Below are 20,518 nucleotides of genomic sequence, written 5' to 3'. Positions count from 1 at the left end.
TGTCTGGCCCATCACCTGCTATCTGGTCCTTTTACCTAGGAACATTAGAGACTGAATGTTAACACCTGTATGCTCTACCCACTGAACTATTTGCAATGGCAATCCCAATAGTCACCTTTCCTACCTTCCATAGTCCAAAATATGCATGCCTCTTATGTTGATACATGCAAAAAATGGGGCATATTCCCTTAAAATACTAGATATGGTCAGAATCCCTTTGACACAGAATTTCCCCTGGCATTGTATTTGTACAGACTTCCATATATGTACCCAGGCACAAAATATCTAGTGAGAATATGCCCTTGTAAGATTTTATTTTTCGTAGATAGCAAGCACGACACAAGGTGTTTAATTAAAAAAAGAACACTTTTTATTTACAACATCCAACTTTTTCTTCAACATATAAAATTCACAAGGCATGAAAGTTTGCACCAGTGGTTTGTTCACAAAAGCATATATACATTTAATTAGATGCAGAATTAGATGTTTCAGGTACAGTAAAACATTACTGTTCCAAACAGAATTATATTCCAGAAAGTCCACATATTATACAGGCAGGAGGTAACTTCACAAGAAGTTATAACATAAACCTTCATACAGTGAAGAGAGCACATTCACAACCACTTTCTTGGCAGTTCATTCACCTTTGAATATGATTTTTTAAAAGTCAGCAACCATCCCCAAACCAAGTGCTTGGATTGAGGCCATATTTGGTAGAAACTATGGAAATATTTAGAATACTTTGGTTAAGATTCATGCATCTTTCAATCCATGGATCTCAACATTAAGAATCAAGGACTCAGTCACCTCATCATAATCATAAGGTATCATGGCCATACCAAAGCCCGCAAAGAACAAAATCTTACTGAAATGTGCTACCCGTTATGTGTGTGAAAATTTCAGGATGTGGCAAAATTTAGGGTTTAGAGGGCTTGATTGCAATTTTTTTTCATACCACGAAGCTGGCCGGTCCACTTAGAATCCCCCCGGGGGAGGACAATGTTCTATTATAATTTATAGTACACATTTGTAACGGTCTAGCAACAACCCTGTGGCTTTCTTCATCGTGGTGTGGCTTCTTGTTATGTCAGGATGAAATCCTTACATAGGCAGGAATGTGCTTAAAGCAAAAAAAAAAGAGGTCATGGATCAAAAGATTCTATAAATGAGGGTGGACATTCCACTCACTTCTTTGAAAGCTAAAGAAAATTTTGAGACGATGAGTAGGAAGTGGAACACAGGAAGCTGCCTTATTCCGAATAGACCATTGGTCTATCCAGCTCAGTATTGACTGGTTAGAGACAAGAACCTTTCCCAGTCCTACGTGGAGATGCCAGGAACTGAGCGTGGGTCCTCCACTGAGCTATGGCCCTTCCAGGAGTAGGACAGCCCCAGGGCTGACCAGTATATCGTGTTTTGAAAAATAAGACCTGGATAATGGTTTTGCAGAAGAAAAACCCATGGGTGAAAACAACAAGAGGTCAACACTAGGAGCTGCTCTAGAAGCAAAGCAGCACATGCAATTGCATGTTTATAGAAACTATAGGAAGGAACAACAAATTGGATTTTTTTGGCAAAGGGGGAATCTTGACGACTCTTTCTGACTCGCAGAATTGAGAGCAGTATAATAGTCAAAACCCTTGCTTCTCCTGGGAGTTGCATTAGATGGATTGTATAAAGCTGCCACAGACATTCTTTGGCAAACATGTATCCTGAAGATTTCTATATTCTCTAGTGTTAACTCACTGACATGGATATTTGAAGCTGGTGAAACCCCTCACTATATATTTAGGTAAAAGACACACACACGCACTTGCAAGAGGTGCACATTTCTTAAAGGGGGGAAATGAGTAGGAACATGATCTATATTTGCAAGTAAGGTATATCACATGTTTATTGGCGGTGGACATTTTGGAAACAGGAACGACACTGACCATCACCCCTCAAACGAAATATGTTTGTTATTTTGGAAATATGCAGAGTACAGTTAAGAAGTTATGTTGTTTAAGATATGGTTGGGGGGGTTGGGGGGGAGAAAAGACTCCTATCCATCTTAAGGGAATATAAACATATAACCTATATACAAAAAAAATCAAATCAATATTACAGATGGACACATACTAAAACACAACAGTCTCAACTCATGCTACAAAAATCCATACGTTCATTCAGTGAAATGGCAGGAAAATATACAGGCAGGAGAGATCATCATTTGTTTCAATGGTGCTTTCAACTGATCATAAAGAGCAGCAATACTTTGTTGAATTATAACCATAGTTCGTTGCCAGCGTTCAGGTAACAACAACCCCTTAGGCCAGCCTTTCCCCCCACTTGGTGCCCCCCCCACTTTTCCAGAAATCCCACTTCTAATTTCAAGTAAACAAGAGGCATTTGAAAACATGACTAATGAAACTACTGCCTACTTTCATTCCTTCATAATGGTGTCTGGGGCAGCCCAATAAAAGGGAACTAAGAGACCTGCAACGAGCACCACATTTCAGTAAAGACAGAGGTAAAAGATCGGTGTGCTCAGCCGTAAGATATTTACCCCTGGAGGAAAAGGAATTAAGTGTCAAAATGGCACTGGACGTATTTGGCAAATGCCAGAAACACTCCTTGAAGACAAGGGATGGCTAAAAGGCACTTCTGCCTTCCTGCGAGGGGGGTGGGAGGCTCCCTCTTTTCAGAAGGTACCAGTGGCTGCGTGGATAGAAGGGACTTCTACCTGCACAGCTAGACCTTTAGATACAAGCCAAGAACACCTGCTCTAGATGCCCTGTTACGCTATGCATTGGGCACCCAGCTGTCAAATGCCACTCCCTGTGGCAAGTGCTTGCCAGCAGCATTTTAGCCAAGAGTGCATTACCAAGGATAACTTTGCCCTATATGAACAGCAGTCGCCAAGCGCGAGCCCAAGCTGCCTAGAATCGTGTGCTACTTATGTAGGGCTTGTCGTCGCCTGCTTCTTTGTAACTGTCCTTTGAGAAGCTGTGCTTTTTGCCGGGCTCCTCGGCCCACGTGGGTTCGATGGGAATCTCCACCACGTCTTTTCTGTGGAAGACTTTGTGCAGAGAAGGAGAGAGGCTGCTCTTCTTCTCGTTGTAGCCATTGACCTCAGCCAGGGCCGCTTCCTGCTGACTGCAGCACAGCTGCGGGTCGCAAGCTCTGGAGATGCACGGAGTGCTGCACAGGACTTCGGGGGTCTTTTGGTCAGTGTACTCTGGCTGGATGGTGACCGAGTGGACCCCCGCTTCGTGGAACACCTCCCTCATCTTTTGCGAAGCGTCTTGGTAATCGGAAGTGGTGTGGCATTTGACGTGGAGGGTGGCAATGTTCTTCCCACTGACCATCTCCCAGACGTGCACCTCGTGAATGCTTGTAATGCCTGGCACTTCGAGCAGCTTGTTGGCTGTTTGTGGGGGGACGACACACAATAAAAACAAGCAAAAAATAAACTCAATGAGATTTTATGAAGGGTCTACTGGCAGCAGTGGTTTGATCAGAAACACTGTCCAGCAAAAGCAGAGATAACCTTCCAGGACAAATACATTTTACGGGAGGGTCATGGCCAGATCCAAAACATTCCTGGAAGAAGCAGAACAACTGGGCCATGCCAAACTATTCCTAGATTCTACCTGGGCTGCAAGGGGCCTCACATGATAGGAAAACAGTGAAGTGGAGTACAAGTTCTGGAAACATTGGCTAATTGAATCAAAGGTGAATTACTAAAAACAGACCCTGCTAAATGGCAAGTATCTGTATGGATTAGGTACCAGCGTAATTTATGGGAACCCAGCATTGAATATTTATGCCTTGCATGAAGTTTAAAACATACAAATGGCAAGATCAGGTTAAACCCCCCCCCCGCCCCCAGGCTAGAAAGGTATCCCCATGGGACAACAGAACTATATTGCCCCTCAACGCCTACAAATTTCACAAAAAAATAAATCACAAACCCTAACTCAGGCATCCCCAAACTTCGGCCCTCCAGATGTTTTGGACTACAATTCCCATCTTCCCTGACCACTGGTCCTGTTAGCTAGGGATCGTGGGAGTTGTAGGCCAAAAAATCTGGAGGGCCGCAGTTTGGGGATGCCTGCCCTAACTTCATAACTCAGAAAAAAAAATATGTCTTGGAGACTGGGAAAGTTTCTGCACAAGTTTAAATTCAAAAGCAAAAAAAAATCCCCCCAAACCTTCACATGGTCTGAGTGTGTGCATAAGGCAAATGATCTATTTTTTTACTGCCCAGCTAACAATGCCCTCTGGGCACTTAGCCATTATCCTTCTACTTTCTTACATCTATAGATGTATGCAGTGATTTCAGGGAACAGCAGCTCAACGCTTGTTATTTTGCATGAGTACTGTGTTCTCGAAATGCATGCTTTCACTAATCCACCAAGATTTGAGTCATGTTGCTAAGACACCACCACGTGAGTCAGTTTCTCAAAGCTCCTGAGAATGTAGAGCTGGCAGTGAGGTGCATAATCCAGAAATGTAATTCCAGGAATAACACTAGCTTTCTAAGTGCTTTGGCAGTAAAATGCAACTTACTCAGCAACTGCATATTAACACTCTTGGGAACCATCTGCAGTAAGATTGTTGCCGTCTCCTTGATAAGCGGGAAGGCTGACGAGAGTATGATGATCACCATAATTATGGTCAGGCTTGGATCAATGTAGCACTGCCAGTTGCATGGGGTGTTCTCGTCCAGAGGAAGTGCATAGAATATGGAAGCAGCCACTACAACGATAACTGAGCCTAGAGCATCCCCCATTACATGCAAAAGAACACCTGAAATAAAGGACAGGAGAAACATTTGCTTTGATGATCAGACTTTGGGTGGTTCAAAAGCAGTAGATGTCAACCACAGCTCGATCAAAACTTGCTTTTGAACCTAACTTTTTATAAATAGGGCAATATTAAAATCAATGTTCCGCTTTCACGTGACCTAGACCCATAATTCCTAATGTCGTCACAGAATGACTACATTCATGTGAGCACTGATATCAGATTCAAAATATCAACTTTAAGAATGGAAGAGCAAACTATAGAGGACATTATAATTAAAATTTTACTTAGGTGGGTGCTCAGCGATGCAAGTGAAAAAGTGTGAAGACTGCAATGAGTCCATTTTGCCACATGTACACATAAGTGAGAAACCACCATCTATTGTAGCTTCCCACTGACCCAGAATTGGCCTCCACAGTCACTTATGGACACACTGTTAAGACCATATTCATGGCAAAGACAATTTTACTTGGCTATGGGTGATCGCCAAAGAAGAAGACATGCAGTAAAGCGCATGGGCACATGACCTTCACACACTTATGTAAGTAGACCACAAGCCAAAAGCTGGATCATTTGATATTGTTAATGTGTCAGATATATGGACATCATCATGGAACAACAGCATGTGTAAAACATTCTAAACTTGACCTTCCAGGAGTCATCTTGACTACATCTGAGCAGCTATAGTCTATCTGTATTCTTTTTATTTGGTCAGTAATTTAATAACTTGTTGGATTAAATATGATTTATTGATATCTTGTACTATAAATGTATTTAGAAACAGTGGGAATAAACTGGAACAGGCCACCAATAAAGAGGGTCCCCCAAAACTGGGTAAGTTGTCTATCCTGTATTACCTCTGATATTCAAAGCTTCGGATTTTTTCTCTTTTTTCTGTATCACCTCATCTTCGGGCTTGTTCTGGGTATTTATGGTGTCACCTGCATTCAAAGAAGAAACGCTGTGTTGTGTATAAGTTCTACAAACAGAAAAAACACCAATCTTTTCAAAACCAACTTAAATCTTAAATGGTACCAGATGTTTTAGCAATGACCCTCCCACGCCTGCATGCAGACAACACACGTGCCATCATAACTGGAAGCCGATGCATAATTTCATGGAAACACGGAAAGTAAGCAAACTCCAGTACATATAAATCGCGGTTATTTATTTGTGTTTAAAAGCTCTGCAAACTCCCACACAATTTTTTTGACAGTAAAAGGAGAAAAAAATTATTTTATGAGCAAAAGGACAAAGTGCAAAAACAAAACACCCCACCCCACCCCCCAAAAAAGTATTTGAAGGGGGGGAACTAACACAGAGAGGAAAATATTGCCAGGGAAGGACGCCAAAAATGAAAGGAGGGCAAATAAACATGTGAGAAGGGAACAGGAAGGAATAGAAAAGAAGGGGGGGGGAAAGGTGTAAAAAAAAGAGAGAGAGAGAGAGAGAGAAAAGTGTGGAGGGAGAGAAAATTAACAAACCAGAAAGATGGTGATGGCATGGAAAATCTGCCTCATCTAATCTACCTAAAAGTCAGTATAACATTCGAAGTCATTTAACTATACCCACTTTTAACTGGCATTCTACAGTAAAATCTACACATATTTTGTACTTGGCCTGTGTTCATATCGCCTTGCGTATAACGGAGACTAGATGGAGGTGGAGGAAAGAGAGGTTGGAAAGAGAAAAGTAAGAATAGGGAAAGCTGAGGATTAGAGAACTTTAGGGAGGATTTTAAAAGAAAGAGCCAGTGTGGTGGTTGGAATGGTGGACTAGGCTTTGAAACGCCCACTCAGCCAAAAAGCTCACTGGAGAATCTTGGTTCCCTATCTCTTAGCCTAACGGTAACCTACCTCACAGGGTTGCTGTGAGGACAAAATGGAGATGAGGAGAAGTACGTACCACTCCCCAGAGAAAAGGTGAGGTATAAATGTAATACTGTATGTAATATTAAAAATAAAACAACAATAAAATAATTGGGGGGGGGTGATGAGGTGGCAGTGAAAAACAAGAGGGAAGAAAGCATATAGGGCCGGATAAATATATTTATTCATCATAATATAAATAGAAGAATTCTAACAATAAAAAATGTGGGGAAATGTACAAGTTAAAGAAAGGGTGTGGGTGGGAAACCAGTTACAGTATACTGATGCAAAGAAAACTGTTGCAAAAAAATCTGCCCCCAAAGAAGAGAAGATGTGGGAAATAAGAACAAAGCAAGAAAGAGAGAAAACATTAGAAAAGGGCAAAGGAGGAGAAAGAAAATGGTGATGAGAGGAGGCGAGGAATCAATGAAGGAGGAAACCGAGAGGCACCTGCTCCGTCCACGCTGCAAGTCTCCAGGTCGAGGTCCCGGGCCGCTGGCAGGGCGCCCTCGGGGTCTCCGTCGAGGCTGGGCTCTGGCGTGGCCGCTGCCGGCGGGCCGCGTCGCAGGCAGGCGGGCCAGCAGGAGGCCCAATCCTGGAAGACGAGGAGCCCCACGATGTTGACGGCGAGGCCGAGCGCGCCCACGATGAGGATGAGCTCGGCGTCGCGGATGGCCTGGGGGCTGGCCAGGCGCTGCACGGCCTCCACGAGGATGGTGAAGGAGAGCGCGGCCAGGAAGACGGCGTTGCTGAGGGCGCCCACCACCTCGGCGCGGCCGTAGCCGAACGAGGCGCCGGGGCTGCGGGGCCGGCGCCGGCGGGAGATGCGCCCCGTGGAGAGGCCCACGCAGAGCGCGATCAGGTCGGAGAGCATGTTGAACGAGTCGGACACCAGCGCGATGGAGTTGCCCACGTAGCCCGACACGATCTCGGCCACGAAGAAGCCCGCCGTCAGCACCAGCATGAAGATCAGGCGGCACGTCTGGCCCGTGTAGCGCCCCATGGCCAAGCGGGAGGCGGCGCGCTTGGAGAGGAGGGCGCGGCCGGGTGGGCGCCCCTACTCTTGAACCCTTCGAGGGGCTTCCTGTGCTCCAGCCCCCGAGCGAGCCTCCGGGCTGGCTTGTTGCTTCGCCGTCGCCCCCTCCGTCGGGCTGGCTGCCCCTTTGGACCGGCGGGCAGAGAGGCGAAGGCGCGGCGCTGATCGCCCTCTCCGCCGCCTGGCAACAAGTGCTTTGCGCGCCCTGCCGCTGCTCGTGACTCTGCACTTTGCTTTATAGAGGCGCGGCAGGGGCGGCACCGACGCCCTTCTGCACCCACAGCGCCCGGCGAGATTTGCCGCCGTCCGCAATTTCTTATCCAGCACTAAAGGATTAAAAAAAGGGGGGGGGGGAGAGCGCCGATTGCCAACGCGCCACCACGCCCACGTGCTTGCCATGCACCCAGTCAAGGTAGAAGAGCCATCTCTCAGCATCACTGCCTCATTTGCTTTTAAATAGGGAAGATGTTGGACAGGTGAAGGTTTCACCTGCTGCTCCTGGGGATCATTTGGGACGCTGCCACACACACATTAGGATGTATCGATTTTTCCCGTTGCCGGACACATGCTGTCACGACCATGATTTGCAGCTATTGGTGTGAACTCGCCTTTGTCATAAAGAGCTGGCGATCCTATAATCTACCAGTTATTTGCAAATGCTCATCATACCTTACATTATTCATGGATTCCCCTGCCCCGTTTGATCCCAGAGCCAAAATGGCCATAAAATAATCTTGGAAACAGCAATCGAGGACAAGAAGTTTAAGCGCAGGTTCACCCAGCCCAAAAGCTTGTTTTTCAACATAATTGTGTTGTCTTATGTATATACTCATTAAAATCCATATAAGCATCTCCAGAAAACATTTAAGACCCAGGATTCTTGATGTTCTGCTTCCTTCCAGCTCAAGGATTCTTTTAAAAAGCAGTTACTGACTTTTATACAAGCTGAAATCAAATCTGAAGACTAGTCCGTATTTTAAATAAGATTATCTTGTCATTGGCTACCATTTAATTTCATCCTGATTTTAATTTTAAGCTGTATTTTAATTAATTGTTTGATTGTGTTTTAAATGTATCATATGTTTGGTGTTAGGGCCTTCCCTGAGCCCAGTCCTGGCCGGGAAGGGCGGGGTATAAATAAAAATTATTATTATTATTATTATTATTATTATTATTACATGAATCCATTGCTACTAGAATCAATGCACATTTAAAGAACTGGCTTCCCCCAAAGGATCCTGGGAACTGTAGTTTGTTAAGAGCACTGGGAATTGTAGCTCTGTGATGGAGAAGCTACAGTTTTCAGGATTCTTTTGGAAAACTCGCGTACTTTAAATGTATGGTGCAAATCTGCAAATGAATCTTCATCAATAATTCCAAATTAATTTAGGCAGATGACATGTTCTGAAATGTTATTAGCTTAAATTAATTTGGAATTATTGAAATTAATGTTGCCATTGAATAACCTACTTTGAAATTCAGTGAATCACCAATATTAAACATTGCAGGATGGGAGGGAACGTTACCCAGCGTCAAGGAATATTATGGTCCAATGGGCATAGATTAGACAACATGAAAAAATTATGGAACTAATTGAAATCACAAGCAATGGTATAGTTCTTTTCACTAAAAGCTTACAAATCAACAACAACAAAAAGAGGCAGCTTTTCTGTATTGTCCAAGCCATACACCTTGGGCACTTATTTGCCTGTTACAAAATTCATCGATTATATGATATTCTCATCCTCAAAAAGCAATGAAACAGCATCTGTTCCCCATCACCATGCGCAAAAGAAATATCATTTTCTCCTGAGAGAAGAAAAATGGCTCTGCTGCTTGTTGGTGAACAAGACATGATATATCTTCACTATATCCTGCATGTGTCATAGAATTGTAGAGTTGGAAGGGACCGTGAGGGTCATCTAGTCCAACCCCCTGCAATGCAGGAATCTCAACCAAAGCATCCATGGCCAATGACCACCTCAGCTTAAAAACCTCCATTGAAGAAGAGCCCACCACCTTCCGAGAGAGTCTGTTCCACTGTGAAACAGTTCTTACCATCAGAAGGTGGGATTCTTTCTTTCTGTTCCCCAGCTACATTCATAGCTGCCAAGTTCTCCCTTTTTTAAAGGGAAATTCCCTTATGCTGAATAGGCTTCCTCGCGAGAAAAGGGAAAACTTGGCAGCTATGACCGCATTGATGCATGCCACTGTTGCCTGATTGGATGGTGGCAATAGTGTTTTACTGCCAAGTTGTAAGTGGATGCTGTAAATGACACTGCCTTATCAAATTGTAGCAGACAAGAATATGATTGTGGATATGTTTAATATCCTAAATTGGCTTGGCAAGTTCTGCCAAGGAAAGAATAATATTTTATCTGAGTAGCATTTGTAGTTCCCATTTATTTAACAGTTGAAATATCAAGCAGATCTAACTGAAATTGAGAGACTAACATGAAGGTAAAAAAAAAAAGACTCATTCTGTGAGTAGCATAGTTTTAGAATCATTTATCCTCTTTGTTGTTGTTGTTTAGTCGTTTAGTCATGTCCGATTCTTCGTGACCCCATGGACCATAGCACGCCAGGCACTCCTGTCTTCCACTGCCTCCTGCAGTTTGGTCCAACTCATGTTCGTAGCTTCGAGAGCACTGTCCAACCATCTCGTCCTCTGTCGTCCCCTTCTCCTTGTGCCCTCAATCTTTCCCAACATCAGGGTCTTTTCCAAGGATTCTTCTCTTCTCATGAGGTGGCCAAAGTATTGGAGCCTCAGCTTCACGATCTGTCCTTCCAGTGAGCACTCAGGGCTGATTTCCTTCAGAATGGATAGGTTTGATCGTCTTGCAGTCCATGGGACTCTCAAGAGTCTCCTCCAGCACCATAATTCAAAAGCATCAATTCTTCGGCGATCAGCCTTCTTTATGGTCCAGCTCTCACTTCTATACATCACTACTAGGGTGCTTAAACCTCCAATCACACTATTAATTATGTGTGCAAGGATTAAACTGGGGCAACACGACTACTAGCCATGATGGCTATACAGTGGTACCTCGAGTTACAGATGCTTCAGGTTACAGACGCCGCTAACCCGCAAATAGTACCTTGGGTTAAGAACTTTGCTTCAGGATGAGAACAAAAATTGTGTGGCGGCAGTGGGAGGCCCCATTAGCTAAAGTGGTACCTCAGGTTAAAAACAGTTTCAGGTTAAGAACGGACCTCCGGAAAGAATTAAGTTCTTAACCCGAGGTACTACTGTATCTTACCTCTGTGCATCCCAGTTGCTTAGGATCATAAGCAAGAGAGAGCTATGGCACTCAGGTCCTGCTTGTGGGCTTTTCATAAGCTGCTGTGAGAACAGACTGCTGGACTAAATAGTCCTTTGCTTTGATCCAACAGGACTCTTCCTGTTTTCTTATGTTCTGCAGACCAGTTTGTGGCAGACCATATAGCTGCCTATTTGTAACAAAATGTCCTCATGCTTAACCATTCAGTGGGTTCGTAACTACTGAACTTTCTAGATCTCAGCCCTCTTAATGATGTCAGGCCATTTTCTAGCCTGTATTGTGGCAAGTAAATGTCTAGGAACTTTGTGGGTCAGGTGTGAGCATCAAAAACAACTACCTGCGCCCGATTGCTTATGGGGAAGCCGATGCCAAAAATTGCAAACCCTGCTCAGGGAGTTCCCCGTCCTCAATGAACCAGTTGAGTTTCAGAATCCTTGTGGAGAAAGCCACTCACGAAAATAAAGGTAGCACGAGACAGTGGCTGGAGTTTGGTTGTGACAAAAAGATTGTGTCGCCTTGGACAAGTCTGTCTAATATAACTATCCTGCCTCCCGGGATTCTATTTAGGATTTATGGACATATCGGTCTATTTTGGTTTCTCCGTGTTTTTCCTTTCTTATGTTCAGATTGACCATATCCACATCAGTTTGTGAATTTAGTAAAGGTCCTGACAAAAATGTACCTCTACTTACGAATAACTCTACTTACGAATGTTTCTACTTACGAATGGAGCTCCATCCACCATCTTGGATGTGGTTTAGATAGGATTTTTTCTACTTACAAATTTTTAGATAGGGTTGCTTCGACTTATGAATTTTTTCTCCCAATGCATTCCTATGGGATTCGACTTACAAATTTTTCCAACTTACAAATGTGCATTCGGAACGCATTAAATTCGTAAGTAGAGGTACCACTGAACATTTTCATAGGAACTTAAGAAGCTGCTATACAGTATAATGAATCCAGACTGTTGGTCCATCTAGCTCAGCATAATCTACACTGAATAGCACTGGCTCACCAGGATTTTAGACAGATTTCAGCCCTACATGGAGACGCTGGGGATTGAACCAGGGAAACTTCTACATCCAAAGCAGATACTCTATCACTGAGCTGCAGCCTTTCATGCATGCTGCTCCTAATATAGACATTTTTGCATGTAGTTTTGCCTACCATACATATTTTTCCCCCAGCAGTTTCTCCTCACAGAATGCCCTTTTTACATTATTTTCTTACACACACATTTTACCTAATGCATACTTTTTGGTATGCATATTTTCAGTAGGAGAATTGCATTGCAAAATTCAGAGAAGTGCGAATTTCAAAGGATAACTGCAAAATTAGGTAGAATAAGAATAAAGGGGTCACACTCACACCCTATATTTAAGGTGCACTTACAGCACTTTAACAGTCATGGAGAATCCTGGGAACTATAGTTTGTTCGGGGTGCTGAAAATTGTAGGTCTCAGAGGTCAGCGCACGTAAAAAACCAGAGTTCCCAGGATATTTGGAAGAAGCCATGGTGGAATGAGAGTTTTAAATGCATGGTGTGGATGTGATCCAAATCCAAAATAATAATAATAATAATAAAAGCTATAATAGTGCAGGGAGGGGAAGCATCTTCACTCAACACTGAAAGGTTAATACTGTGAACACCAGGCAAACTTCCTTGTTGATGGAATTTGACAAGCGATGCCACTACTAAGGAGATCTCTTTTCTAGTCCCACCTGCCTTACCTCAGGTAGGGCACCTGGATGTTATCCTCAAAAGACTGCCTCACTTTATAAGCAGGTTGATACGAGAGCAGGTGTTCTCGCAGGTATCTGGATTCCATCCCTGAAGGACTTTGAAGGTAATTGTGCTCCCTGTCAGATTTTGGCCAACAATAACTTTGCATATTCAAGAAGGAGCTATAGCCAATCCTACCAAGCATACCTGTATAAGATATGCATTTGAAAACCTGTTTGCCAAATTCCCACTTGGCATTTTGAGGGACACATTAAAAAAAAAAACTTACACCTAAAATAATGTGTGATTTGGCTCCAAGTCTGTTCAAAAGGAGTGGCTCTGTAAGATGGCATGTTCTTTCAAGGTTAGCCTCCGAAGGATTCTTAATAATTGTGGCCAAAGTGCAAATCTGGCTAATAGCCATTTATACAACAACCAGATTATTAATTGCTAGAAAGCAATAATTGGCTGGTCCATTGACGTCAACGGGCTGCACAGTTATCACTAAGGGCAGAGTGTGATGAGATGTGGATTGCATAGCTTGGAATATGTCCTCTACATTCGGTTTCCATTGCTCCTGCAATGTGGGGAGGTACTGTAGGCTCAAGAAACCACTCAAGCTAAAAGGGGAGGGAATTTACTGGACCACTGCCTGCCACACCTCCCAATTCTACAAGTTTATTTGGCCAGAATAGTGGCTACAGCTGTTCGTAGCCAACTGTTTAGACAAACAGTTATCTCTGACACCTAAATGTTAGCATAGTCCAGGGATAGCCACCCCAGGTGTTGTTGGTCCCCAACTCCCATCAGCTGCAGCCAGCATGACCAATGGTCAGTGGGGATAAGAGATGTTGGCCAACAGGATCTGGAGAACATCAAGACGGTCACCCATGTCCTGGAAGAGCATGACAACTGACTTTTCAAATGCTCTGCTTTAGTATTAGGGCGTTAGTGACTCACACAATAGAGAGAGAGAGAGAGAGAGAGAGAGAGAGAGAGAGAGAGAGAGATATTTAGCAGCATAGCTGCCGAGTACCCCGTTTTCCCCGGGAAACTGCCGTTTTTACTTACCTTTCCCCGGTGGTCCCCCGTATCACTTTGTCTCCCGTTTTTCTCAGTTATTTTCTCCTGCCGGCAGCCATTTTTTTTCTTTCCGATTTGCCCTTCTATGGGCACCAAAAATGGCTGCCGCCGGCTTCAAAAGTCACATCTACGCATGTCCGGAAGTGCATAGACGCGACTTCCAGTGTCAGCGGCGGCCATTTTTGGTGCCCATAGATGGGCGGAGCGACACCGGAAGTTGCGTCGACGCACTTCCTGACATGCGTACAAGCGACTTTCGAAGCCGGCGTCGGCCATTTTTGGTGCCCATAGAAGGGCAAAGCGACACCGGAAGTTATGTTGACGCAACTTCCGGTGTCACACGGCTGCCGGTCCCAGATTCTGCAGTCCGGGACTTTGAAGGTAAGTTTAGCAGGCCCCAGCCCTGTGCTCCTTTAAACACCTGCTGAAAACTTTTCTGTTTCAGCAAGCCTATCCAGACACAGAATTTGCTCTTAAATTTGCTTTTATCTAATTTTTAATTGTATTTGTTATTACCGAAGTGTTTGTCACACCGAGCTCCTTTGGGAGGAAGGGTATCAAACTTGGTTGACCGAGAAAATAACAGTGGAGTGATTATGTGTCCTCCCCAAGATCCTAATGAGAAAAAAGAGTCGACACACAACTTTCAACCTTTTATTTTATTTTATTTTAATTGCGTAACCCATTTGCAGCTTCCCCAGCCGTCAGTAGAGGTGGCTCATAATAATAACTAAAATCAGAAATCATATACAGTACCTTTGACATAATATATTGGTACAAACTAGTTATATCCAATGAAATGTGTGTAGCTTTTTTCAAGCAAGAACAAATGTGACCCCCATTGGCAGTGCAGTGGAGAGACATTGCCTATTATAGGGCAGCTTCTTAATTCCAGACCCAGAACTTACGTCATGTGCCATAAAGCTCCTGATGATTTAAGCAGATGCCAATTTATTTATTTTTAAAGTCGCTTAGGGGATTCAGAATTTCATTTCTACTGTTTGGCATTTTCCCAGACTTCTGCTATTCTCTTGACAGAATTCAGCCAACAGTGTAGATTACTTAATTTCAAGGAACAGTGAGATGACGCTTCCTTTTCCCATAATGCAAATAGGCAGTAACAGCAGCAACAAATCAGCAATGTAGTCCAATCACACAGTCACTCTCACACACATTCTTAGTGCCAATGCACACATATAGAATAGTATATGTTGTACCTACTTTTGTACATACTGAATAAGGCATTTTCAAGACTCACCTAAAGCAGGAAAGGGAGTTATCACCGGACCTTCTCTAACTGAGTAGCCTAAGAAAAATATAAATGGAAAGCATGCTGTTTAAATATTCTGGGAAAGGCTCAGACCAACCAAACAGCAATAGAATTTGTCTAGTTTTAAATTACCGTACCAGTCAATCCACCTCTGAAGAGTATAGACTCGGCTGAATAGCCATGATTTCATCAAAGCTAATGGAAAATATCCATAGCCTCAAAGTTAAGGTCCGTAAATAGCAACACTCTAGAGCAGGCATCCCCAAACTGCGGCCCTCCAGATGTTTTGTCCTACAACTCCTATGATCCCTAGCTAAGAGGACCAGTGGTCAGGGATGATGGGAATTGTAGTCCAAAACATCTGGAGGGCCGAAGTTTGGGGATGCCTGCTCTAGAGGTCCCGAGCCCTAAGGAAGTCAGATTAGCCTCAACCAGGGCCAGGGCCTTTTCAACACTGGCTCCGGCCTGGTGGAACGCTCTGTCTCATGAGACCAGGGCCCTGCGGGATCTGATTTCTTTCCGCATGGCCTGTAAGACAGAGTTGTTCCACCTGGCCTTTGGCTTGGAATCAGCCTGATTCCCCTCCCCCTCTTTCCTTTTCCTTCTGTGATGGAACCCCTATTCGGGGACTTCCCTGGCTTTTTTTCCTGGCCCACGTAGGACCAGTCTGGATAGTTGGCCATGGTGAAGATTTGACATTTTCTCTCTCCAAACAGTTTTGATTCTGGGCTTCCACTGAAATGAGGCTGCATTTGAAGTTGTATTTTAATCCTCTTTTTAAGTTGTATTTTAATCAATTGTTTTTATACCTGATGTTAGCCACCCTGAGCCCGGTCTTGGCCAGGGAGGGCAGGGTATAAATAAAATTGATTGTGATGGTGATGATGATGGTTATATTTCCAATAGAAGTAGTTAGGATTGCTTCCAAATGTAACTGAGTTGTGTTTTGATAAGAAGAAATGAACACGGGTAAGCACTGGTGGGTCTCAGTAACTGGCAAAAAGCTTGTGGCCTGTGATGCATTGTAATGATTTTTTGTTATTTTAAAAAGAGGCCAACACATGATTGCTTTTGATCATGCCACATATTGAACTATTTAAAAGTTTAAGATCTGCCTCAAGGAGCACACACACTCCAAATCAGGGGTCCCCAGACTTACCGCGCAGCGGGCCGGTGCCCGCCGTGCCGGCCGCGCGGCGGGCCGGAGGGTAGGCGAGTGCGCGTGTAGCGGGCCGGAGGGCGGGGGAGTGCGCGCCCGTGCGCATGCGCACACGCACACGGTCGGGAAAAAATCGCTGAAAATCGCTTGTGCGCATGCGTATGGGCCTCCCCCGACCCGGAAGTGCATCGGAAATGACCTCTTCTGGGTCAGGAGAAGCCCATACGCATGCGCACAAAGGATTTTTGGCGATTTTTTGCCGATTTTAAAGATCGCCGCCGCGCCGTGCGGCGTAAGAGCGGGCGGCGGCAGCGGGCGGTGGGGGTCGTCGCGGGCCGGATTGGGAGGCCAATTGGGCCGCATCCGGCCCGGGGGCCGTAGTTTGGGGACCCCTGCTCCAAATCCACCCTTTAAGAAAGTGTCAACCTATGTCTAGAAGTTATGGACGAGGTAGTGATTTTTAAAAATTCCTTACCTGTTTCCATGTCTTGGTCAACAGAGTCACGGCAGTAACAACAGTCCAAAAAGACGACATAATTGATTAAGTTGAAGAACAGCCCTACAAGTCCAGCGATTAGGACAAACAGCGCCTTTTCGGTCTTCTGCGGGTTGAGGAACCTCTTCAGGGCTTCGATCAGGATGCTGAACATGAGGGCCGTGGCAAAGACAGAGTTGCCAAATGCACCCACCACATCGGCCCGGGGAAAGCCGAAGGTGCCGTTCTTGTGCCACCGAATGCGGCTGACTCTTACGCCGAGCAAGCCGACGATCATAGAGATCAGGTGAGACAGGACAGCAAAAGCGTCCGACGTGAGAGAGAGGGAGTTACCTATGTAGCCCACCACCATTTCGCCCACAAAAAGCAGAAAAGTCACGATGCACATGAAGAAAAGCCGGCTGCTCCGCCCTGTGTAGCGGCCCATGGCTGAGAAGCGTTCTCTGTGCGTGGCGAGAAGGGTCTTGGCAGGATTAGCAAGCAACGACTGGCAGGTCTCCCCTTTTTATTGTCTGCTGGTGCTTGTGTTTAGAAGCTAATTTTTATAAGATGCACTAAAGCAATAAAACCAGTTTAAAGGGCAATTAAGCCAGGGGGTTATCGCGGGGAGGCCGCCACTCAATAAGTGCGTAAAGGAAACTCCACGCTGGTGAGTTATCCTTTATCATAGCTAAGATATCAAATGAAACAAGCTGCTTGTTTGTCTCATTGCCTGGGGTGCTAACGTTTGAGGCTGCAGCAACAATTCCTCCACTTCACTTCTTCGCAGCTGGGGGGCCCGCCTTATTGTTCAGAGAGGGTCATTGGGTGCTGGAGGGGAGGAGTGAGGTTTTGAGCAGGACCTTGGCCTAGGCCAGAGGTAGAAAACATGATGCTTTCAAAGGTATTTCTGGGTTCAAATTCCCATCAGCCCCAGGCAACATGATGGGAGATGTAGTTCAGCAATATCTTGAGGGCATCTCCTCCGGCCTAGGTCAGTGTTTCCCAAACTTCTGGGAGCTGCAGCATAGCTGTCAAGTTTTCCCTTTTTTTCATGAGGAAGCCTATTCAGCTTAAGGGGATTTCCCTTTTAAAAAGGGAGAACTTGACAGCTATGTGCTGCAGAACCCTTTTTCTGAATCAAAATTACAAGTACAATTTAATTCATGGGTAGGCAAACTAAGGCCCGGGGGACGGATCCTGCCCAATCGCCTTCTAAATCCGGCCTGCAAACAGTCCAGGAATCAGTGTGTTTTTACATGAGTAAAATGTGTCCTTTTATTTAAAATGCATCTCTGGGCATAGGAATTCGTTCTTTTTTTCTTTTCTTTTTCAAAATATAGTCCGGTCCCCCACAAGGTCTGAGGGACAGTGGACTGGTCCCCTGCTGAAAAAGTTTGCTGACCCCTAATTTAATTTTCCCTTTGTATTGGGAGGATGAAGCAGTCAGAATCTGTTTTACATAAGTAAGAGCCAGCATTGGAATAGGAGGAGGAGACGCAAGTTCAAATTCCCACTCAGTTATGGGCCAGTTTCTCTCTCTCTCTCTCTCTCTCTCTCTCTCTCTCTCTCTCTCTCTCTCTCTCTCTCTCTCTCTCTCTCTCTCTCTCTCTCTCTCTCTCTCTCTCTCTCTCTGCCTAGTCAACACCACGGGGTTGTTGTGGGATAAAATGGGGGCAGGGCCTTGCACCCCCCCCCATTAGAAGATTCAGGATAAAGAAAGTACTTCTTCACACAGTGCATAGTTAAACTATGGAGCTCTCTCCCACAGGACCTACCCAGATGGCTTTAAAAAAGGATTGGACAGATTCATGGAGGAGAGGTCTATTGGTGGCTACTGGCCGTAGTGGCTGTACTCTACCTCCACAGCTGGAGACAGCAATGTTTCTGAATACCAGCTGCTGGAAAACATCGGAGGGGAGAGGTCTCTCGTGCTCAAATCCTGCTTGTGGATTCCCCACAGGCAACTGGTTGGCCACTGTGGGAACAGGATGTTGAACTACATGGGCCACTGTCTGGATCTAGCAGGTTCTCCTTACGTTCTTTAAAGGGTAGTGGACACCACAGATGTGTGGACAGAAGGCAAGTATTAGTGGGACTAGAAAAATAAGCCTGAGCAGAGAATGGAGGAATGGTATTCTGAATTAGAGTCCTTGGCCATGCAACCATTTGGGGTGTGTGTGTGTGTGTGTGTGTGTGTGTGTGTGTGTGTTGTTTGACAGGGCTTTCTTCTTTGCAAGTCCACATTCAATTATGCTTAAGACCTATTGGTCATTTAAGGGCACTGTCACAGATGCAGCCTGTCATTCTGCAAACTCTCCTGCAAACAAGCCTAAAGTTGTAAAAACCAGACTGTCTTTTCATTGATTGCCCGGAATTCCATATTCCTGATGCTTTTTTAAGACCAAGTGACTGCCTAAATGGGTCCAAAGTTAGAAACATAATAATTTCCCTAAGCCTTCTGGTAATTTACGGTAATCATTAAGTTGAAACCATTACCTTTTTACTATAGAAAAGAATGTTTGTAATACCAATCCGTATATCTTAAACTACATGCCCCTTCATTCCCAGAAGTATGTTTCTTGGCCCAGTTGAAAGAAGAACTTGGTGATCTGCATGATCAGATCATGGGTGACAGCTATTTGCACAATCAGCTTCCCATTGGAACAATACAAAACCCCAAGGAACTTCCGATTCCTGGTACGGTTGCTAGTTGTTGTGGAAGTCAGTAGCTTCTTATGGAACAAATCACCTAGGAAATGACAACAGATCCCAATAATTCAGAGCTAACTGGGATTTGCAAGGAATGTCCCCTGCCCACTTTCATAATTGTATTCATTTCCATTGTTAAAATAGGTGGTGACCTTGCAGTTTCTTTATGATGCTGAAATTGTTTCCCAGATCCTTATTCAACCAAGAGCTGTGTGAATAAGACTTTATTTGATGCTACACCACAAATTAAGAATGATAATACCCCATAGCATACATCTCCATCACTGGAAGACTCTCCCCTCAAGGTGCAACATTATTCTCTGGGGCAAAAATGCATTGATGTACAGTAATGAATAAGGGAATGGGAGCTGTGCACTCCAAAATAAAGCACTGGGCCATCCCAAATGACACCACCAGGTAAACATCCCCTGCAATGTGCCCTAGAGTTGAGTCCAGCCTGTTACTTTCCTGTTGCTCAAGGCAATGTCAACTACAGCAGCGTCAGTTTCGCATGTTAAATAGATCTAGCTTGTTCATTTTTGTCATCATGATGATAGCCCATCTCCTCTTCAAATAGATGTTCACCATCCTCCATCCTGGTTATCAGTTTGGGGGTATGTCCCTTTCAGTGCAAGTTAGCCCATTTTTTCATGCACCCATATTTTAATGGTTCGCACTTCTTTGTGCAACTGGGGTTTCACATATAGGCATACCATGTTTTATTGCGCTTTGCAGATATTGGTCCTGAGGTCCCCATCCGACCCCACCACGACCACCCCTTTTATGGCCATGGGTTTTCCCCTTCCTGCCCTTAATAGGCTAGTATAGTGGTTTAATAGGCTAGTATAGTGTGAACATAACTTTTATATATACTGGGAAACAAAAAATTTATATGTTGTATGACTCGCTTAATTGCAATATTCACTTTATTGTGGTGGTCTGGAACCAAACCCACTTATTCTCCGAGGTATGTCTGTACTTAGAGCAGAATTTAACTATGTTGGATGAACAACGTTTCTTTCACAATTAATTTCCAGGCAATATCAAGAGCCAGGGACTGCAGGGAAAGAAAATGGTTATCAATACTAGCTATATATAATGCATATTACTAAATAAA

At 44.4% G+C, this 20,518-nt stretch overlaps 1 protein-coding gene across 2 annotated transcripts; it reads right to left on the bottom strand.

The window, feature by feature from the left end:
• Positions 1–347: 347 nt before the first annotated feature.
• Positions 348–17,197, bottom strand: SLC30A10 (solute carrier family 30 member 10). 2 transcript variants are annotated; one of them, XM_035111360.3, is made up of 5 exons: positions 16,690–17,197; positions 15,044–15,091; positions 5,649–5,732; positions 4,555–4,794; positions 348–3,409 (listed from the first exon to the last, which is right to left on the bottom strand). In XM_035111360.3, the coding sequence occupies exons 1-5, from the start codon at positions 17,135–17,137 to the stop codon at positions 2,922–2,924; spliced, it is 1,308 nt and encodes a 435-aa protein (XP_034967251.3). In that variant the 5' UTR covers positions 17,138–17,197; the 3' UTR covers positions 348–2,921. The 2 variants fall into 2 exon arrangements, with proteins under 2 accessions (XP_034967251.3, XP_034967250.3); XM_035111359.3 differs by lacking the exons at positions 15,044–15,091; positions 16,690–17,197 and adding an exon at positions 7,110–8,637.
• Between the last annotated feature and the right edge of the window lie 3,321 nt (positions 17,198–20,518).

Source organism: Zootoca vivipara, chromosome 3 (genome assembly GCF_965207765.1).
Source record: "Zootoca vivipara chromosome 3, rZooViv2.hap1.1, whole genome shotgun sequence".
In the NCBI taxonomy this organism is placed as follows: domain Eukaryota; kingdom Metazoa; phylum Chordata; class Lepidosauria; order Squamata; family Lacertidae; genus Zootoca; species Zootoca vivipara.
This window is presented reverse-complemented; position numbering and strand designations above follow the sequence as displayed.

Coding starts and splice junctions, on each gene's coding strand:
- SLC30A10 (XM_035111359.3), bottom strand. CDS start 7,662: ATGGGGCGCTACACGGGCCAGACGTGCCGCCTGATCTTCATGCTGGTG. Junction 5,733..7,109: donor TTGCAGCGTGGACGGAGCAG/GTGCCTCTCGGT, acceptor CTTTGAATGCAG/GTGACACCATAAATACCCAG. Junction 3,410..4,554: donor TGTTAATATGCAGTTGCTGA/GTAAGTTGCATT, acceptor CCCCACAAACAG/CCAACAAGCTGCTCGAAGTG.